The sequence below is a fragment of the Solea solea genome, chromosome 1 (assembly GCF_958295425.1).
Source record: "Solea solea chromosome 1, fSolSol10.1, whole genome shotgun sequence".
In the NCBI taxonomy this organism is placed as follows: Eukaryota; Metazoa; Chordata; class Actinopteri; order Pleuronectiformes; family Soleidae; genus Solea; species Solea solea.
The window spans coordinates 22,138,097-22,159,514 of NC_081134.1; the positions used below are offsets into that span (position 1 = coordinate 22,138,097).

The window sequence follows — 21,418 nt, forward strand, 5'->3', positions numbered from 1 at the left end:
TTTTTTTTATTTCTCCTTTATTTAACCAGATAAAGAGACCCATTGAGATCAAGATCTCTTTCACAAGGGTGACCTGGCCAAGAAAGGCAGCAGCACACATCATAGTTAAATAAAAACAGGAAGACAACAACTACAATACAAACATAGAAATACAAGAGTACAACTAGACAAACATAAAGTGCAAGAGTTTTGGTCACAGTAACAATTTAAGAACACAGGCACTGTTCAATGGTTTTTTGTTGTCTATCTTTTAAGATGGAGCGGAAAGCTCCCAGTGAAATAAGAGCATGCAATTAAGTTCAGTTTGGAGGGTATTCCAAGCAGAGGGGGCAGAGAAACTGAAAGCTTTTTTTCCCATTTCGGTCCGAACGCGTGAGGCAGACAAGTGCAAAATATCATTTGAACGTAAGGCATAATGGCTTCTGGTCCACTGAAGAAAAGTACTTAAATAGGTAGGAACCAAGCCGAGAAGAGCCTTATAGACCAGAGTCATCAAGTGTGTGTAGCGTCTTTCAGACAGAGAAGACATAGAAGCTTTGGCATACAGTTCACAGTGGTGGGTGAGGCGGCTACAGCCAGTGATGAACCTCAGAGCACAATGATAGACTGGAGTCAAAGACTGTAGGCAACTGTTAGAGGCACACATGTACACAACATCGCCATAGTCAATTATTGGTAAGAATGTCGCTGATATCGGGACCTTCCTAGCTCTGAGGGAGAAACAAGACTTGTTTCTATAAAAGAAACCGAGCTTCACCCTTAATTTCGAAACCAAATTTCTAACATGCACTTTTAAAGATAGCTCCCCATCAATAATAAATCCCAGGTACTTATAACTGGTAACCAGCTCAAGAGCTCTGCCATGGGAAGTTCTAATTGAGGGGATTTGTTCCATGGGAACAGATGAGTTTGAAAAAAAACATAATTTTGGATTTTTCAGCATTTAAAACCAGTTTCAAGTTCTCCAGATTAGTCTGCACTGTATCAAAGGCAGATTGCAAAAATATGAATGCTTGTGCAATTGAACGTGAAGAGCAATACATGACTGTATCATCAGCATAAAAATGGTGTGAGGCATTGGACAAGTTTGCACACAGATCGTTAATATAAATTGTAAACAAAAGTGGTCCTAGGACTGAGCCTTGAGGTACACCTTTTGTGACCTCAAGAAAAGTGGAACTAACTCCAGCCATCTGAACACATTGTGTCCTATTTGCCAAATAATCTTTTACCCAAGTAGTAGCTTGTGTGGAGATACCTTTTTTGATGAGAATATCTAGCAAAATATTGTGATCCACAGTGTCAAATGCCTTGGACAGGTCAATGAACAGGGCAACACAAAACTTTTTTGAGTCCAATGCCTCAAACACATCATTTAAAACATTTAGGGCAGCAGTAGCAGTGCTGTGTTGCTTCCTAAAACCTGATTGAAGAGAGTTTAGAATGTTGTTAGATTCCAAAAAGTCCTTCAACTGATTGCAAACCACTTTTTCCAATACTTTCGCCAAAATGCATAATTTTGAAATAGGCCTGTAATTGTTCGCGTTTGAGGGTTCGCCTCCTTTAAGCAGTGGGAGGACAAACGCAGATTTCCAAATTTTAGGAAGTTGGTTTCTGCTAAGACTTAAGTTAAAAATACCAGTTAGAGGCTCAGCAATTAAATCAGCAGCCAACTTTAGGAAAAATGGATCCAAACCATCCGGACCAGCTGATTTTTTGGGATCCAAATTTTCCAATGCACTACAGACCTCAAAAATAGACACATGTTCAAAATTAAAAGCACAATCAACAGGGGGATGGCTTACAACAGTAGAGTCGTTATTTAAAACAGTGTTTTTAAAATCACGATTTAAAGAATCAAACAAGTGCCCTGCTGTGATAAAATGTTCATTAAAATAATTTAGCATGGCACATTTATCAGCCAGGTGTACAGAATCTTTGACTAAAAAAGGTGGCAGTTCACTGGAAGAAGTAGTAACAGAAACACCTCTCACAACATTCCAAAATTTCTTGGGATCATTCAGGTTTTTGGTAGTTTCTGATATATAAAAATCAGATTTAGCCTTCTTTATGAGGGAGGTACATTTATTGCGGAGCTGACTAAACTAAGTGAGCCTCTTTTTTTGTTTTTCGTGCTCTGACCCAGGCATGATCTCTTTCTTTGAGGAGGTTTCCAATATTAGTAGAAAACCAGGGATTATTTCGCCCCTTAACTCAAAATTTTCGTAATGGAGCATGTTTGTTTATCATCTTCAAGAATTCAGAATGAAAAAAACTCCATGCCAACTCAACATCATCAAAGAGGGAGATTCGTTTCCACTGAACAGTAGACAGATCATGCAAAAAATTTTAAAATCTCTTTTGAGTAAAATTCGTGGTTTAGCTTTGGAGAGTTTGGCATTTCTGACCACTGCAATAGCACAATGGTCACTCAGATCGTTCCCAAAAACACCAACATCAGTATATTTGTGGGGGGCATTTGTTATTACTAGATCAAGGAGCGACGATCTAGAAGGACATTTAATGTTAGGCCGAGTTGGACTATCTATTAATTGACTTAGATTCATTGAGTCAGATATAGATTTCAGGCCGTCCGAGGCTGAAGACAACCAATCAAGGTTTAGATCCCCTAACAAAACAAGCTCACCAGAGTTTAACCCTGCGACACAGTTTTTTAGGGAACTTAGAGCCTCACTGCAGGCTGAGGGGGGTCTATAACAGCCTATGACTGTAAGGGACTGTCCTTGTTGAAATTGAAGTTTCAATGCCAGAGGTTCAAACTGTTTGCTAATAGACAAAGAGGAGAGGAGAGAAGCATGAAACTTGTTTTTGACATTGGACATTGTAACCATTTATAGAAATGTCCCGATCTGAGACTGATTTACCCAACCTGGTTTCAGACAACACAAGAATATCAGTTTCAGTTGTCTGTACCCAAATCCTAACTGTATCAATTTTAGTAAGTAGGCTCCGGACATTCAGATGTAAGATGCCAAGGCCTGATCTGGCTCTAAATTCATTAGGGGTACTAATATTTTTCTGGAAAGGGCCAGGGTTAGGCTGAACATTGCCTGATAATAAAAGAAGGAGGATAAAACATTTTCGTTTTACATTACAAGTTGACACCTTGTCATCAATATTGGAATTTACCAGGTCAATAAGTGACATTTCTGCTACAGCCAACAAGCTCCAGCGGCGAGCGGCGCACAGCCAGCAGAACCCAGCGGCCAAGCAAATTCCAGCTGTAATCGGCCGGCAGTCTCCCGTCGCAGCGGCCAAAACAGACTCCGATGCCTCGGCAGATCTCCTCATCGGCAGTGGCACGAGACCCACCTGCCTGCAGCCATCAGACACCAACAGCCCAGCCTCCTCTAACCAGGCAGCGGCAGTTGATCACCTGTCTGCCGGCGAAACAGCGGCTTCCGATCCCGGGAGGATCCAACCCAACAACCAGGGCCAACAGGCAGATCGAAAGATCGGGATCCGGCAAAGAAAACTCCGATATGTCCATAGACGCCGGAGGTCAGCAGCAGACGCAGCTCCCAGCTCCACAACCCAGACCACCTGAACAGTGCCTCTTGGCAGAAAAAAACACCTGTCGGGCAGCGTAGAGCACAGCCTGGACCACTTCTGACGGCAGGCCCACAGCAGCTGGACAGATCCCCCAGCGACGAGACAGCACAAAAAGCTACACAGGGATCCGGGATGGGACCTGCTAAGCTGAGACCAAAACCCAGCAGCGGCAGGTAGGCTACCTGTGGTAACGCCTCGATGTCAGCTCCTTAACTCGGATTGTGGCGTGATTTATTTAAAAGGTTAAAAAGATTTTAAAAGGGACAATAAAAACGTAATGATAAGTCATTAAAATCGTTTACAGAACCCTTTAAAATCCTCTTAAAACAACTGTGACAGAACATAAAAATTAACGTGGATGTGTGCGTGCGGCCATCTTGGATTCGTGAGTTTACTTTATAGTTTGGCTTACTTGAAGCACTTACTTACTTTGTACCCAAATGTTGAAATGCACTTATTGTAAGTGGCTTTGGATAGAAGTGTCTGCTAAATGACATGTAATGTAATGTAAAAGATGAGATTTCAAACACGGTGGGAAAATGAATATTTCTTCAAATAAATCAACAGAAATTGTGTCTGTTTGATTTGCAATGAAGATGTTGCTGTGATCAAAGAGTATAATGTCCGTCTGCACTATGAGACCAAACATCAGAACTACACATCGTACACCGGTGCTGAACGAACACAGAAAGTCAAGCAAATGGCAGCTAGCCTGCAAGCTCAACAACGTGCTAACAAGATACAGGAAAACGCCACAACAGCAAGCTATAAAGTCGCTACACTTATTGCCCAGCACAGCAAACCGTTCTCAGGCGGTGATTTCATAAAGCGGTGCCTCATCAAAGTCACAGAAATAATGTGCCCGGAAAAAGTGCAGGATTTCAACAGCAATTTTTACTCGATAGCATGCGATGAGAGCACAGATGCCACAGACACAACGCAGCTGTTCATTTTTTGGGGATGATCATTTTTGCTGTATGATATGAGGAGCTGCTTGATAAGATGAGCCTAAAAGGCACAACGGCGGGTAGAGATATTTTTGCAGCTGTGTCAGAGGCAGTTGAAAAGATGGGGCTTAAATGGGACAAGCTCTGTGGAGTAACAATGGATGGAGCTCCGGCCGTGACGGGCGAGCGCAAAGGAATGGCATGCGCCAAGGTAAAAGAGAGCGGAGGTGAGGCTGTTATATATCCGTATAATCCACCAAGAATAAATCTCAGGAATACGGGGATGTTTTATTCACTGACAACAGAAATCGACCAGTTTTTGAAAGACAAGGGCCGACCTCTTCATGAACTGAGTGACCCTCTGTGTCTGGCAGACCTGGCAGACCTTTTAGTTAATCTTACTCACATCACTCAACTGAACAGCTAATGTTAGCAGTGAAGACATTAGCAATTTGGCAAGCCATAGCAAAGCTCTTCCCCTGATGTTTTATTTTATTTGTATTTTCTAATTATTTGGAGTTTGACAAAAGAACACAGTAACACGGTATGTAAATGGCTGCATCTGTTCAAGTTTGTTAAAACAATAAATGACTTTATAAAGCCACTTTTTGTTATATATCAATCTTTTGATCTGCTGTAATAATGAATATAAGTTAAAATACATCATGGTAAGGGCTTTTCTCAGCAATTTTAAGTGAGATTAAAAAAAGACATGCATTTGATTAATTCATTACTAGGGATGCACCGAAAATTCGGTAACCGAATATATTCGGCCGAATATTGCAAAAAAAGCCACATTCGGCCTTCGGTGGAGTGAGTTAAAAGCAAGGCCGAATAGTGGCGTGTGACGCAATCAAACAACGACCAGTGACGCGGTGACCCGGCGCCTTCGGTAAAATGTCGGCAGTGTGGAGATATTTTAAAGTGTTGGAGAGCGAGAAAAGAATTGCAGTTTGCAACGAGTGTTCAACCAAACTAACCAAAGAGAAGAGAACCTCAACATCTTCATCTCTGCTACCTCCAGCTCTGCTTCCTGTCTTTTCCTCAGTGCCACTGTCTCTAGACCATACAGCATCGCTGGTCTCACCACTGTCTTGTATATCTTTCCTTTCATTCTGGCTGATACTCTTTTATCACACATTACCCCTGACACTTTTCTCCACCCATTCCAACCAGCTTGAACACGTTTCATCACCTCTTTTCCACAATCTCCACTGCTCTGGACTGTTGACCCTAAATACTTCAAATCCTCCACCTTCTTTATCTCCACTCCCTGTAGCCTCATGGTTCCACTTGGGTTCCTCTCATTCACACACATATATTCTGTCTTGCTGTGACTAACCTTCATTCCTCTCCTTTCTAGAGCATATCTCCACCTCTCGAGCTTTTCCTCCACCTGGTCTCTGCTCTCACCACAGATCACAATGTCATCTGCAAACATCATAGTCCATGGAGATTCCTGTCTAACCTCATCTGTCAGTCTGTCCATCACCACCGCAAACAAGAAGGGACTCAGAGCCAAACCCTGATGTAGTCCCACCTCCACCTTGAACTTCTCTGTCACACCTACAGCACACCTCACCGCTGTCTCACAGTTGGCATACATGTCCTGCACCAGTCTAACATACTTCTCTGCCACTCCAGACTTCCTCATACAGTACCATAGTTCCTCTCTTGGCACCCTGTCATAGGCTTTTTCCAGATCTACAAAGGCACAATGCAGCTCCCTCTGACCTTCTCTGTATTTCTCTACCAGCATTCTTAAAGCAAATACTGCATCTGTAGTACTCTTTCTAGGCATGAAACCATACTGTTGCTCACAAATGCTGACTGCTCTCAGTCTAGTTTCCACTACTCTTTCCCATAACTTCATTGTATGGCTCATCAACTTTATTCCTCTATAGTTACTGCAATTCTGAACATCTCCCTTATTCTTAAAAATGGGCACCATCACACTTCTTCTCCATTCCTCAGGCATCCCCTCACTCTCTAAGATCCTGTTGAATAGTCTAACCAGAAACTCTACTGCCTCCTCTCCTAGACACTTCCATACCTCCACAGGTATATCATCAGGACCAACTGCCTTTCCATTCTTCATCCTCTTTAGTGCCCCCCTCACTTCAGCTTTACTAATCTCTGCTACTTCATGGTTCACAGTAGTCACCTCTTCTACCCTTTGCTCTCTTTGATTTTTCTCATTCATTAGCGCTTCAAAGTACTCTTTCCATCTTCCCATTACTTCTGTGGCACCTGTCAACACGTCCCTCTCTATCCTTAATCACCCGAACCTGCTGGACATATTTCAGAATCAGAATCAGAATCAGCTTTATTGGCCAAGTATGTAACACATACAAGGAAATCGACTCCAGTTTTTCAAACACACGCTGTACATGAAACGTAGACATCAACATAACTTAACATATATTTGACAAGAGTGAATAAAAAAGGTGACCAGAGGTCCGGTTTATTTTTAAATATATATATATATAAACGATAAGGTGCAGATAGTGAATAAATAAATAAACAAATAAACTGGTCAAGTGTTCAGTAGTGTGACGGCCTGGGGGAAGAAACTGTTCTTGTGTCTAGCAGTTTTGGTGTACAGTGTTCTGTAACGCCTGCCAGAGGGAAGAAGATCAAACAGGTTATTTCCGGGATGTGATGGATCTGCAGAGATACTACCTGCCCGTTTCTTGACTCTGGATGTGTTCAAGTCCTGGATGGTGGGCAGTTTAACACCAATGATTCTCTCTGCAGTCCTGATGGTGCAATTCAGTCTGTTTCTGTCCTGTTTGGTGGCTGATGCAAACCAAACGATGATGAAGGTGCAGAGAACAGACTGGACTATTGCTGTGTAGAACTGGATCAGCAGCTCCTGGGGCAGGTTGTACTTCCTGAGCTGTCGCAGGAAGTACAGCCTCTGCTGGGCCTTTTTGACTATGGAGTCAATGTTTGGTGCCCACTTTAGGTCATGGGAGATGGTGGATCCTAGAAACCTGAAGGTTTTCACAGCAGACACAGTGTTATTGAGGATGGTGAGGGGGGGCAGAGCAGGGGAGTTACTCCTGAAGTCCACTGTCATCTCCACAGTTTTGAGCATGTTCAGCTCCAGGTTGTTCTGACCACACCAGAGGACCAGTTGTTCCACCTCCCGTCTGTATGCAGACTCGTCACCGTCCCGGATGAGGCCGATGACTGTTGTGTCGTCTGCAAACTTCAGGAGTTTGACAGATGGGTCACTCGAGGTGCAGTCGTTAGTGTAGAGGGAGAAGAGCAGTGGGGAGAGCACACATCCCTGGGGGGCGCCAGTGCTGATTGTCCGGGTGCTGGAAGTGATTTTCCCCAGTCTCACCTGCTGGCTCCTATCTGTGAGGAAGTTTGTAATCCACTGACAGGTGGGGGCTGAGACGGAGAGCTTGGTGAGTTTGGAGTGCAGGATGTCCGGGATGATGGTGTTGAACGCCGAGCTGAAGTCCACAAACAGGATCCTAGCATATGTCCCTGGGGAGTCGAGGTGATGCAGGATGTAATGCAGACCCATATTGATGGCATCATCCACTGACCTGTTTGCCCGATATGCAAACTGCAGGGGGTCCAGCAGGGGGCCTGTGATGTCCTTCAGGTGGCACAACACCAGTCTCTCAAAGGCCTTCATGACCACAGACGTCAGGGCCACCGGCCTGTAGTCATTTAGACCTGAGATTGCTGGTTTCTTGGGGACCGGGATTATTGTAGAGTGTTTGAAGCAGGAGGGGACTTCACACAGCTCCAGTGATCTGTTGAAGATCTGGGTAAAGATGGGGGCCAGCTGGTCAGCACAGACCTTCAGACAGGAGGGTGACACGCCGTCTGGGCCTGGAGCTTTCCTGGACTTCTGTTTCCTGAAGAGCTGACACACATCTTCTTCACAGATCCTGAGTGATGGTGGGGGGTCAGGAGGGAGGGGTGATGGTGGTGCAGGGGGAGATGAGGGTTGTTTGATGTTGGATCTCCACACTGACGCAGGATTGTTAGCTGAGAATCTGTTTTTCAGCTTCTCAGTGTAACACCTCTTTGCCACTTTGATCTCCTTTGTCAGTGAGTTCCTGGTAGTATTGTACAGGACTCTGTCCCCACTTCTGTAGGCCTCCTCCTTGGCCTGACGAAGCATCCTAAGTTTAGCAGTGAACCAAGGTTTATTATTGTTGTATGTGCAGAAGGTTTTGGTCGGCACACACATGTCCTCACAAAACCTGGTGTAGCATGTCACAGTGTCAGTGAGTTCATCCAGATCTGTAGCAGCAGCCACAAAAACACTCCAATCTGTGCAGTCAAAGCAGGCCTGTAACTCCAACTTTGACTCTGTGGTCCATCTCTTCACAGTCTTCACTACAGGCTTAGCAGATTTGAATTTCTGCCTGTAGCTTGGGAGAAGATGGATCATGCAGTGATCAGAGAGCCCCAAGGCTGCACGGGGGACAGAGCGATATGCATCCTTTAAGATGGGTAGCAATGGTCCAGAGTGTTTTTGTCCCTAGTGGGACACTTAACATGTTGTTTGTATTTTGGCAGTTCACGGCTGAGGTTTGCTCTGTTAAAGTCCCCAAGAACAATGAGCAGGGAATCTGGATGTTTCCTCTCCATGTCCGTTATCTGGTCAGCCAAGTGTTGTAAAGCCTCAGTAACACACGCCTGAGGCGGGATGTAAACACCAACCAGAATAAACGAGGATAACTCCCGCGGTGAATAAAACGGCTTGCAGTTTATGAAAAAAGACTCCAAGTGAGGGCTGCATGATCTGCGCAACACTGTGACATCTGTACACCAACCTTCGTTAATATAGAAGCAGATTCCACCTCCCTTCCTCTTCCCCGAGAGCTCCGTTACGCGGTCCGCACGGAGAAGTTGAAAGTCTGGAAGATGTAATCCGGTGTCCAGGATGTATTCACTGAGCCAGGTTTCAGTAAAACACAGGGCAGCAGATCTGTGAAGGTCCGAGTTTCTACTGTTGAGAAGCAGCAGTTCCTCCATCTTATTGTTCAGGGAGCGGACATTCGCCAGATGTATAGACGGGAGCGCTGTCCGAAAACCCCGCTGTCTGAGCTTAACGAGCACGCCGGCTCGCTTGCCCCGTCTGCGTCTCCTGAACATCCTACAGAGAGCTGCTGCTCCTCCAACTAAAAGTTCCGTGAATACACCAGAATCGCTGGGAAACGGCGAAAAAGTGTGACCAGTTGAATGTTCAGACTGTAAAAGTTCCTCTCGAGTGTATTGGATGATGGAGGGACAACTTAGAACGCGACAAATAAACAAAAACAAACAAAGTACTGCGGAGCGAAGCACCGAGGCAGCCGTCCGTGGCGCCGTCTTATCTGCAGCCATCTCTATCTCTCTGTTTTGCCAACCTGTATAAATCATAGGTTATCGGCACCAATGGTGGTCGTTGTTAACCCGGGCCTCGACCAATCCGGTATGGAAGTCATAGGTTCGAATCGCATATTTGGTTTTGGCACAGGTTTTACGCTGGTTGCCCTTCCTGACGCAGCCCTGCATTTATCAGGGCTTGGGACCGACTCAAAAAGACACTGGCTTGTGACCTCCTAAGGCTGCATTTCATTTCATTTCATCATCATACTCCTAAGGCGTGATGTTACGAGGACGCTGCTAATAAATTTGCATACACAGTGGATTCGCGTTTATTATTATATTTAGAAAATACCCGTTTTTATGCCGGTCGTATCATTTTATTTTGTTGTATTTATCCGCCGCACATTAAAGGCCGGTCCGTGAAAATATTGTCTGACATTAAACCAGTCCTCGGCGCAAAAAAGGTTGGGGACCACTGCTTTACATGATACTTTCTTAATATGTGTATTGTATTACCATCTTATTTCCTAGTACATTTCCATGTACTTGGTAAAAACTTGGTACTTCATTCTGGTACTTTGTTAATATGTATATTCAAATACCATCTACTTCTCTAGTATGTTTCCATGTACTTAGCATGTTATAACTTAGTACTTACATCCGTTCCTTATGGGTACTTTTTCAGTACGTTGATTGTATTACCATCTAGTTTCCTTGAAGGTTTGAATGTACTTACTAAGTAATAACCTAGTACTTACTATCCTTTCTTAATACATAGATTGTATTACAAGATACAATCTATGTATGAACTGAAAATAATACAATTACAATTGTATTACATTTTTATTTTATATTTTATATTTTATAATTGTAGTTTCCTAGTATGTTTCCATGTACTTACTAGGTAATAACTTAGTAATTACATAAGTTATTTTGGAACTTTCCTATTAACTACATTTAGTTACCATCTAGTTTCTTAGTAAATACCAGGTAATTAGATGACTGTAAAATAAAGGGTTACCCAGTTGGGTTTTTGGAAATTTCCATGATTACAATTTTAGTTGCATTTAAAAATCGCCGCAAAACCTCGGAATTATCAAATGTTTTTTTTTCATATCAACATCCTCCTTCTAAAGCCAACACTTGTGATTGGCTCTCTCTGGTCATGTGACATTCTGCCGCTGCCCTCGGTCAGAGACGCACAAGACAAACAGAAAAACACGTCACACAGACAGAAGATAACAAACATTTTAGTGTTTGCCGGCAGTAAAGGTGTTGACGTGGAAGCTGAGGACACATCTAAAGCTACGTAGCCTTCTAGCCTATAGCTGTAACTGCAAGCACTCACAGACAATAACATGGGGAAGAAGTGCTAACCTTCCGTGTGTCTTTTCAGGCCTCGCAGGTTAAATGATGACAAAGTCAGCTTTAGTTTCTGATCATTTCTGATGCAACAACAGTGAACAATGAAGTCAGATGTAGCCTAACCATTAGTCTCAAACATGAGATTGTTTTTCCAAATATGACCTCGAAGCGCCACCTTGTGGTGTAATCTTTATTAGTTTATGTGAGATTTTCAAAAGGTTAGACCAGGTTAGACTCATAATGTTTGGTTCAACGTTTGAACAGTTTCATCTTTATAATATATTTAAAGTATAAAACATTAATCACTTATCTGGGTTGTCATATGAAGCGCTGTTGTCTAAATTGTGCACATTTGTCATCAGGTCAACATGGTATCATGTTTTCCACATGCTGTACACATGTAATGCAACAAACACATGTTTTATTATTTATTTACATTTCATCATGTTTTGTTATTTGTGTAAAGAACAAATATGTGGTTCATTCCAAAATAATGATCTATGGTTTTATTCCACCTTTAAATGAAGAAAAGTCATCAAAATGTAATCAAATGTAATTCTGAGTTCTATTACTTTGAGAAAGTCATTCAAATAGTTACACTACTATTACATTTTGTAATTATAACCAACTACATTTCCAAAGTAATCTTCCCAACACTGACTGTGAGGATGTGCTGATTTCCAGACTTTGTTTTTGGTAATATGCCAACACAGTCAACAATAACCTGTTCAAAAGGTTCTCCGCCAACCGGTATGGGCTTTAATGGAGCGACAGGAAGAACCTGATTTGGTTTGCCAGTAACGTGGCATGTGTGGCATGAACGGCAACATTTTGTCACATCTGATTTCAGACCAGGCCAGAAAAAGATGTATGTTTTCTGAATACCTAAATGACCGGACATGCTATGATCATGAGCTAAACGCAGAACATGAGCTCGTAACGGCTGGGGCACCACGACCTGTGTTACAGACTCAGATGAAGAACCAGAGTTTGGTGTCCAGTGATGCATTAAAACACCATCATCAGTCAGGTAACATGCAGACTTCTCACACTTTTATTTTTAACAAGAAGAAAACAAGGGGACAAAGTTACATCAGTTTCTTTCGCACTAATTTGCTCATCTTTGTTTACAGAAAGTGACAAAGGCTGAAGCTCCACAACCTCAGGAACAGAAAGAGTTTCATTACTGTCAGCAGGAAGTAGTGTACTGTGGGGTTTCAGTAAAACACACACACACACAACCACAAAATACACTATCATGCACTATATGCACTAACACCAACGAGACAGTTGATCTGCAACAAGCACACGCACACCACTGTGCATTATAACAGCTCGAGGCTACAGCAGCATCACCACCACATTTTCTGTTCTGTCACTCAGCAACTGGATTTCACAAAAACAAGCTTCCACATAAGCATAGGCGTCAGATACGCCGGGGTCATGTCCCAGCACTTCTACACTTTTATCAATTTATCATCAACAACTGTGGAAGCAATTAAACTGATGACATCACACTCATGGTACCGCCCCTGAACTGAGGAGGAGGAGTCAAAGAAAAACAAGACGAGTGATGATGGTGATGATGGTGATGATGATGATGAAGATGATGAAGAAGATGATGGTGATGTGATGATGAAGATGGTGATGATTAAGATTAAGATGAAGATGACACATATATATATAAACTACTATATATAAAAAAATATTGGATTTGTGATAAAGAAGCATTTCAGCAAGTGCACAAATATGAACATGTTCTACTTTAGCATGGTCAATACCACTATTCACCACAAGAGGTCTCTCTACACCACAACAAGAGGTTTAATGTGCGCTCATGTTCATAAACAGAAATAAGACACAGTGAAAATGTTTTATACACAAACTCTGTAACAAACAAAAAACTGAAAATATACAGCAACTATAACTGTAATAATAATAATGACAGGAAACAATGACACAAACACTTTTTTTCTGAAACTTTGTTACATTTATTTGTTTTTTTTTGTCTTTTGATGGAAATAAAATGAGTTTGTTGATTTAAAGTTGGTTCTGATGCCAGTAAATAAAAAATGTGAGTAAGAACAGAACCACGAGTCCAAATGTCCTCTAGGGGTCAGTGTATGTGGACGTCTGTAAACTCACTCACTCTCCCACACCAAGGTCCATAGAGAAAATCAGTGATTTTAACATCACAGCACACAGGAGTTGTTGATCCACTGCTGCCTCCATCACTAAGTTCAAATGTCTTATTTTGTCACTTCAGTGTTTGAAATATTTCATTTAGACTTAACGCAGTGACACAAAGTGACCACATGAGGCAGCAGAGGACCAGCAGCTCCTGTGTCCCCACCAGCTAAAATCACTGATTTTCTCTATGGGGTTTGGTGCAGGGAGAGTGAGTGTGTGTGTGTGTGTGCGTGTGTGCGTGTGTGTGTGTGTGTGTGACATCATGATGGTGAGAAGAGAAGATCAATCAGCCATGTTTGGACCTTCTCTGGTTTGTGAGGACTGTGATCCCAAAGAGTCCAGAGCTGAAAACCAGACTCTTCACTATGAGCAGTGAGTAGAACAGAACCAGCAACCGGACCTGGAACTGAGACGGTGGAGGAGAAGACGGTGGAGGAAGAGCAGAAACTTCTGTAAAGATTCAAACAGACTTGGTGTCAGAGCTCTGCTCTTTGTCTACGTTCACGCTCTACGTTTGTTTTCAGGACGTTTTTATACTTTTTACACTTTTTACTGAAGAGTTTTAAAAATTTCAACTTTTGACTTTATTTTATCACCATTTTTAACTTAAAGTTTACATTTTGAATTGAAATGTTAAATGTCTGATTTTATTTTGTAAAAACAAACTTTACGTACATGTTAAAGTGCTACATACAGTATATGTATAAGATAAATCCAATCATTTTATTACCTTGTTCTACCTGAGCCGCCACTGTTCCTCCCTCGTGTCTGACGTAGCAGCGATATTTATACGCGTACAGAGCGTCATGACGGACCAGCCTGATGGTGGCGATGTGTCCCCACTCTCTGAGCTGCAGTTGCTCTCCCTCCTCAGCAGGGGGCAGCTCCTCCTGACGACCGCCCTCCTTCCTCCGTCTCTTCCAGAAGAACTGGACCGGAGGAGGAGACATGGCCGAGGCCACGCACAGCAGGGAGCTCCGCCCCTCCAGGGAGCTCCGCCCCTCCAGGGACACTGCTGGGTACACGGTCAACACTGGCGCCACCACCGGGTCATCTGAAGCAGTAAAAACATTTGAAACATAAATGATATGTATAATAATATAATGTATTATATTTGTCATCTACTGTATGAACAAATACAACATATGTACGAATAAAACTACGCTTTTTCGATGGTAGAGTTAAAAAGATGGCGGCATGCATGGATGCAGTGTTTTAGTGTTTGTTCAGGTACTTTGTGTTTACGTCCGTGTGAACGTAGTGTAACGTCTGTATTGACTCCAAGATACAGTCGCCGCTGTTTGTTCGATATAAAGAAGGACACAAAACACCACAACAATCAGGAAGTGACAAAGAAACTTCAGGGCCTAGGACTTCTCCGGGCTACTGTCACATCACCAGACCCGCACGCTACATCTCACCCAGAGAGGAGGCGTCAGAAGCGGTGTGAAAGGAAGCAGAAGCGAGGCAAGCGAGGAGGCATCCAAGCTAGGCTGGCAGCTAGCCCACACTGACCAGCGATACCATCCCTCATTACAGCAAATATACGCTCAGTGGACAATAAAATGGATCACATACAGCTTCTGAGATCTGTGCAGTGTGATGTGAGAGACTGTTGTGTTGTCATTTTCACCGAGACATGACTACATGACAACATCCTGGACTCCACTATCCAGCTGGCACGGCGAACACTGACCAACAGCTTCATCCATCAGGCTGTCAGGATGCTGAACTCTATGCACTACCTCCCTTTACACTTTATTTTTTATCTTTTGCACCTGCACTGTTGCACAATTGTGGTATCTGCTGCTACCATTACATATCCTGTTGCTTTTTTTTTTTATATTATCTTATTTCAAACTTTTAAACTTGTGCCGACGAGAGATGATCAACGGTATTTTGATTTTTCTGTGTGTCCTGTACATAGGAAAAATAAAAGTCTTTGAATCTTGAACATACAAGTGACATATGTGACAATATCAGTGTCATACATGTCATAAATGACATTTACATACATTTACTTTGCTGTACGTCGTCTTCTATGTTATCATCAGATCAAAGTTCATGGGATCATATTCTTTAATTTAAGACATTTCAAATACAACTTTAACTAAAATACAAATCATATTTAAAATAACTTTATTTTAAAGTCAATCATTTACATAGTGATGAATATAGTATAATATCAGAAAATATAAGAATGAACAGGAATGACTGCTACAATTATTATTATTTATATTCTTTATATTTTTCATGTATTTTGGTTTGAAAACAGTAAAAAATAAATAATAATATTTTAACCTCAACAGAAACAAACCTCCTGTTTTATCAGATTTTCTTTCATTTTACGACCAAACGTCGTTATTTTACTGTCTTTAAACTGAATAATTACTCTTTAGAAATATTGAATTCTACTTTTTTTTTTGTCAGTAAATTTCACTGAAATTGCTTCATAATAAAAAACTGTCTGTAAATGAAAAAGTTACCAAAACGTTAAACATGATTTATTTTGATTACATATCAAATGAATTCTTTTGTATTTCGGTCTAAAATGTGTTAAATATACAAAATGAATAATCTCATGATTCATTTCTTTACACTTTAAGTTTAAATAAATTCTACACTTCAACAAACATATTAAATATTTATGGTCACATAAAGAATATTATCATCAGAAAACAGAAACAATCAAAATACAAACATATTTGAATATATATTATTATACTATCAATATATGAGTTATATAAACATTTATCATTGTTAATATATGTCACAGAAAAATCAACACTATTATATTAATCACATTTCTATGTTACACAGTTTTAAGTCAATAATATAATATTATTATATGTATCATGATGCAGGTTATACTTTTGTATTTGTCTTATTATGATAATTATTTAACATGATTTTTATAATTACTGTAACATAATGTGTTCAAATGAACGTATGAATGTACAGTGTTAACATGAATACACTCATAAAACATAATAAGTGAGAATCAGAGAGAATCTAAACTTTGTTCTTGACGACAAATTAACTTAAAAACAATATTAATCTTTTAGAGATTTGTAGGGAAATATGAAATATAAACTTTATAATTTATTGATAATTCTGTATTTATCTGTGTGGAATTATAAGGATCAACATTTAAACCTTTTACTACAGAAAACAGACGAATGTTATTATTAATAAGATTAATATGGATCATTATGATCATACAAATTAAAAGTAATCATTTTTTAAATATAATTATTAGTTTTTGTACAAAATCATGTAAAAATGTTTACAGTTAAATCCAGACAGTTGACAGCAGAACAAATTCATTTATTTCAGTTTTTATTCCACTTTTCAGTTTGTTTTCAACTGAATTTGATTTTATTGAACAGAATTTCTTATTATTTTATAGACTGTCATGTTTTAGATCGTACTTTCTGAATCTATTTTATTCATTTGTATTTTCTTTGTTATATTAATGTCTTTATTTCTCATTTATTGATGTATTTTGATCGTTCGTGATTGTTTTTTCAGTCGATTACTGAGATCTACGATCGCGTTTCCTCACGTCCTCAATTTGTCTTTTCTGTTTTTTTCTGCTACATTTGTGACATGTTTGAATTTCATGATTTATTTCTATGGTTATGTTTTTAGACGCCTAATTATACTTCTCTTTGCACCAAATAGGACTTGTATCACATCAAGACACTAAACGAGTGAATGAGTGAAAACTTTGTTCAGCTAAACTTTGATAAGAGCGAGGCGGTCGTTATCGGCCGAAACTTAACACGCACTCATGTTTCCAAACATGTTTAATATAAATAAGAAGCGCAGAAATCCATCAAATAAAACACCTCCATCTGCTTCACTTTCATGTTTAACAACTGTTGTTTCTGTCTGTGCTTCGTTCACAGTGTTTGACTTTGTTTCTTTGTGACCAAATCATAAAAATACCACCACTAAAAACACTTAACAATAAGGGAATATTAACTTACATTACTTAATGCTTTTATAAGCATTTACTAACAGTTCATTCATGTTTTAACGTAACATTCATTAATGTGAATGAGGTGATTCAAGGGTCTATAAAGCTACTGATAATGTCAGTAATAACAGTTAATTAAAGCTTTAAGTAACAATTAATATTCATGTTTTCATAGGAAATTAAAAGTGACTTCTTACCTGTTACATAAAGTTTAGTTCCAGAGCCAAAGATCCCGATCCACAGTGAAACACAGTGGAACAAAAACCTGAGAGTTTTCACACGTTCATCTTCATCCCAACACCTCTGTTTTCACACGTTCATCTTCATCCCAACACCTCTGTTTTCACACGTTCATCTTCATCCCAACACCTCTGTTTTCCCGAGTTCATCTTCATCCCAACACCTCTGTTTTCACATGTTCATCTTCATCCCAACACCTCTGTTTTCACACGTTCATCTTCATCCCAACACCTCTGTTTTCCCGAGTTCATCTTCATCCCAACACCTCTGTTTTCACATGTTCATCTTCATCCCAACACCTCTGTTTTCACACGTTCATCTTCATCCCAACACCTTTGTTTTCACACGTTTATCTTCATCCCAACACCACTGTTTTCACACATTCATCTTCATCCCAACACCTCTGTTTTCACACGTTCATCTTCATCCCAACACCACTGTTGAAACAACATGATGGAGGCGAACCCTGTGACCTGGACTTCCTGTCACATGACACGTGATCTTCAGCTGGTTTTTGTTCAGACAGCAGGAAACTTTTCTCACTGTGGGAATCATCATCATAATAACAGGCGCAGTAATATGAGGCTGAGTGAGAGGATTGAACTTTGTTTATCTTCAGTTCACAGATCTTCTTGTTGTTGTTCTTGAGCTCAGCTTTGAAGTCTTTAAACTGAGGAGAATTGTAAACATCTTTACCATCGTCTCTATCAAAAACCAGAATCAAAGTGAAAGTTTCTGTCTCTTTCTTCTGGAACCAGACGACATAATCGCCACACAGGTCAAGTCCTCCACAGCTGAAAGAAGCAGTTTCACCAACTCTCCTGGTCAATGACAGCTGCTCCTGGATCAGCTCTGCTGCCATGGCAACCAGCGCTGCAGACACACAGACAGATGGACAGAAGGTCAGTGAGGTGGTGCTGGTCAGAGGTCGAGATCATTGGCCTCTGATTGGCTGGAGACACTCACCTGAACACAGACAGCACAGAGCAGCAGCTCGGAGCAGAACCATCTTCTTCTTCTTCTTCTTCTTCTTCTTCTTCTTCTTCTTCTTCTTCTTCTTCTTCTTCTTCACAAACACACGTCGTCAAATCTCCCATCAGCCCCTGCAGCTGCTAATCAGGCGTCTCCACTGAAGCTGCTGTGGTTTTTCTACCGAGTGAGAGACAAAAAAAAAGAGGTTTCATGTGAGAAGAATTCACTTGAGTGTGAAACTGTGTTTAAAGTCAACGATGAAGACGACTTTAAGAAGAGTTATGTTTCTGTCTCCTTAAAGGGACAGTTCAGCTTTAACAAAAGTGAAGAAAATCTACGTCAGTTTCAGTTTCTACGATCTCTACGTCACATGATCACGTCTTTATCTCACTGTGAGATAAACTGAAGTTCATAAACCACTCACTCTCCTTCAAATTCAAATGTCTTCTTTTATAAATTCGGCCTTTAAAATCCTTTGTTCAGATTGACCTCAGTGACACAAAGTGACCACACGAGGCAGCAGAGGACCAGCAGCTCCTGTGTCCCCGCCAGCTAAAATCAGTGATTTTCTCTATGAGGTTTGGTGTGGGAGAGTGAGTGCTTTTACAGAATTACTTTTTGTGAAACCTCTGTTTCTATAATAAGTCAATAAAACACTGTGTATGAAAACAGCATTTTTAAGGACATTAAACCACGTACCTTATTCTGCTTCTGCTTTAACTTCCTGGCTTTAAAATGATTTCCTTTTCTTGTGTTTCACACAAACAAATATGTTTATTCTGCTGCTTTTTAATGGACACGACCGTTGTTTCTCTGTAAATGATCAGAACACAGTGACGGTGTGTGTGAAGAGCATCATTTCATGTGACTCTGAACAAACATTATAGATTTATCCTCCACACAAAATCTCATCATCCTGTCGTTTATGCACAACATTTGATTCAGATGGAAAATGAGCGTGTTGTGTTACTGAAGCTGAGTGAACACATGACAGTGAACACGTTACTGAAGCTGAGTGAACACATGATAGTGAACACGTTACTGAAGCTGAGTGAACACATGACAGCGAACACATGACAGTGAACACGTTACTTGTTTTCACAGATATGAATATGTTCTCTGTGGTTATTAAACTTCATAAAAAAACTGACTGAACCAACACACACCTCTGTGTGTGTGTGTGTGTGTGTGTGTGCATGTGTGTGCGTGTGTGTGCATGTGTGTGTCTGTGTTCTTCTACTTGCGGCATACTGAGGACCAGTGTGAGTTTTTAACCACAGAATGAGGTCATTTTTCAAAGTGAGGACATTTTGGCCGGTCCTCCCTTGGTTTTCACTGAAATCACTTCCTTAGGTTGTAAACATGCTGTACTCTGTTTAACATGTCCTCTATTTGGTACAAAAACCTGTTTTCCAGCCCTGGTGTTTCACACACTTTTCTGCTCTCGAGCTCCACTTGCAGACATTTTATGGTACTGCACCCAGTAGTTCTTTATAGATGTCATCCATTGCTGCTTACAGGCATAACCATGAATGCAAAGCATTGTTATGAAGTAGACATTTGTAATTCTCTCTAGCTTTTGTAAATAAACATACATTTCTACATTAATGGAACTCAATCTAAATGTGTAGCCATACATTTTTAGATATTTCAGGGGAAGATAAATCATTTAATATTGCTGTACAAAGTTTGTTTTCTGAGTTACCCAAGCTAATTTAGGTTGGTAAATATATGCCTGAGCAATAAACTGCTAAGACTTGTATTTGACTTACAATATTAATCCTTAAAAGTGTAACCAATTTTACCAGTTCAAGTCTTCTACTGCCATGAATTTCATCCACCTTGAAGGAGCATGTAAGCTTAGAGGATAACTAGTTAGTTTTAGGACTAGGTACTGCTGGAAATGTTGTCTCCTTTGTAAAGTTATTCATAAATGATGATGATCTAAATACCACAAAAGGTCATTCCTGAAGGGGACATTTAAAAAAAGTAGCTATTTATTTGCGGTGTTGTCTGTTGTCATTTTCTCCCACTTACTCTCCTTTATAACATATTTTACAGTGATATGAATATAAATGAACCAGCGACTTACATCTGTCACAGACACATTCTCTGCAGGTGAGGGAGACGTTTGACTCATCAATAATCACATAACTCTGGTTCTCTGTGAGAGAGCACCAGGACCCCACAGTGAAAACTAGGCTGCTCAGAATGATGCCTGGACAAAATAACCACTAAACATTTATCAACAGGCAGCTCACTGCACAAATAATAAGGAATTCACAACAACAAAAGTGGCAATTAAAGCAATATTTGACCTAACAGAATTTCATTGTCCACCATGATCACTGGTCTAATACCCACAACAGAGGCTTTACAAGATGTTAAAGCTTATAACAGTTGAAAAACTAGAATAAAAACTTTATTTTAGAATGTTTATAAAGAGTGAAGAGGTCAGTAGGCCCCTGTCTGTCCTCAGAACAATTGTTGAGAACAATTTTTGAAGATTTGAAGATTCGAAGATTCTTAGCAATCTAAGATTAACAGCTGTGCTTTCTAAAGAACAACTTTCATTTTAGCTTCTTAGCAATTATTAGTGCATTATTAGTGCAGACCCTCCCCCAACAGTCCAGGTGTGACAAAAGTCCTAAATCCTGTCCATCATTCTTAAATGGGTCTTGAGCAGGGGGAGGTGAGAGAGGAGAAGGGAGGGAGGAGGAGAAGAGAAGGAGAGGAGAGGGAAGGAGGAGAAGGGAAAGAGCAAGTAAAGGAAGAAGGGAACAGAGGAGAGGAGCAAAGAGGG

The 21,418-nt window shown here is 40.6% G+C and overlaps 1 protein-coding gene across 1 annotated transcript; it reads right to left on the reverse strand.

The window, feature by feature from the left end:
- Positions 1–13,036: 13,036 nt before the first annotated feature.
- Positions 13,037–18,941, reverse strand: LOC131466540 (immunoglobulin lambda-1 light chain-like). The gene is made up of 5 exons (XM_058639831.1): positions 18,610–18,941; positions 18,199–18,516; positions 17,601–17,645; positions 14,152–14,475; positions 13,037–13,871 (listed from the first exon to the last, which is right to left on the reverse strand). Exons 1-5 carry the CDS (start codon positions 18,650–18,652, stop codon positions 13,708–13,710), a joined length of 894 nt encoding a protein of 297 aa, XP_058495814.1. The 5' UTR covers positions 18,653–18,941; the 3' UTR covers positions 13,037–13,707.
- Between the last annotated feature and the right edge of the window lie 2,477 nt (positions 18,942–21,418).

Coding starts and splice junctions, on each gene's coding strand:
- LOC131466540 (XM_058639831.1), bottom strand. CDS start 18,652: ATGGTTCTGCTCCGAGCTGCTGCTCTGTGCTGTCTGTGTTCAG. Junction 14,476..17,600: donor AACTAAACTTTATGTAACAG/GTAAGAAGTCAC, acceptor TTACTGCTTCAG/ATGACCCGGTGGTGGCGCCA. Junction 13,872..14,151: donor GGCGGCTCAGGTAGAACAAG/GTAATAAAATGA, acceptor GAATCTTTACAG/AAGTTTCTGCTCTTCCTCCA.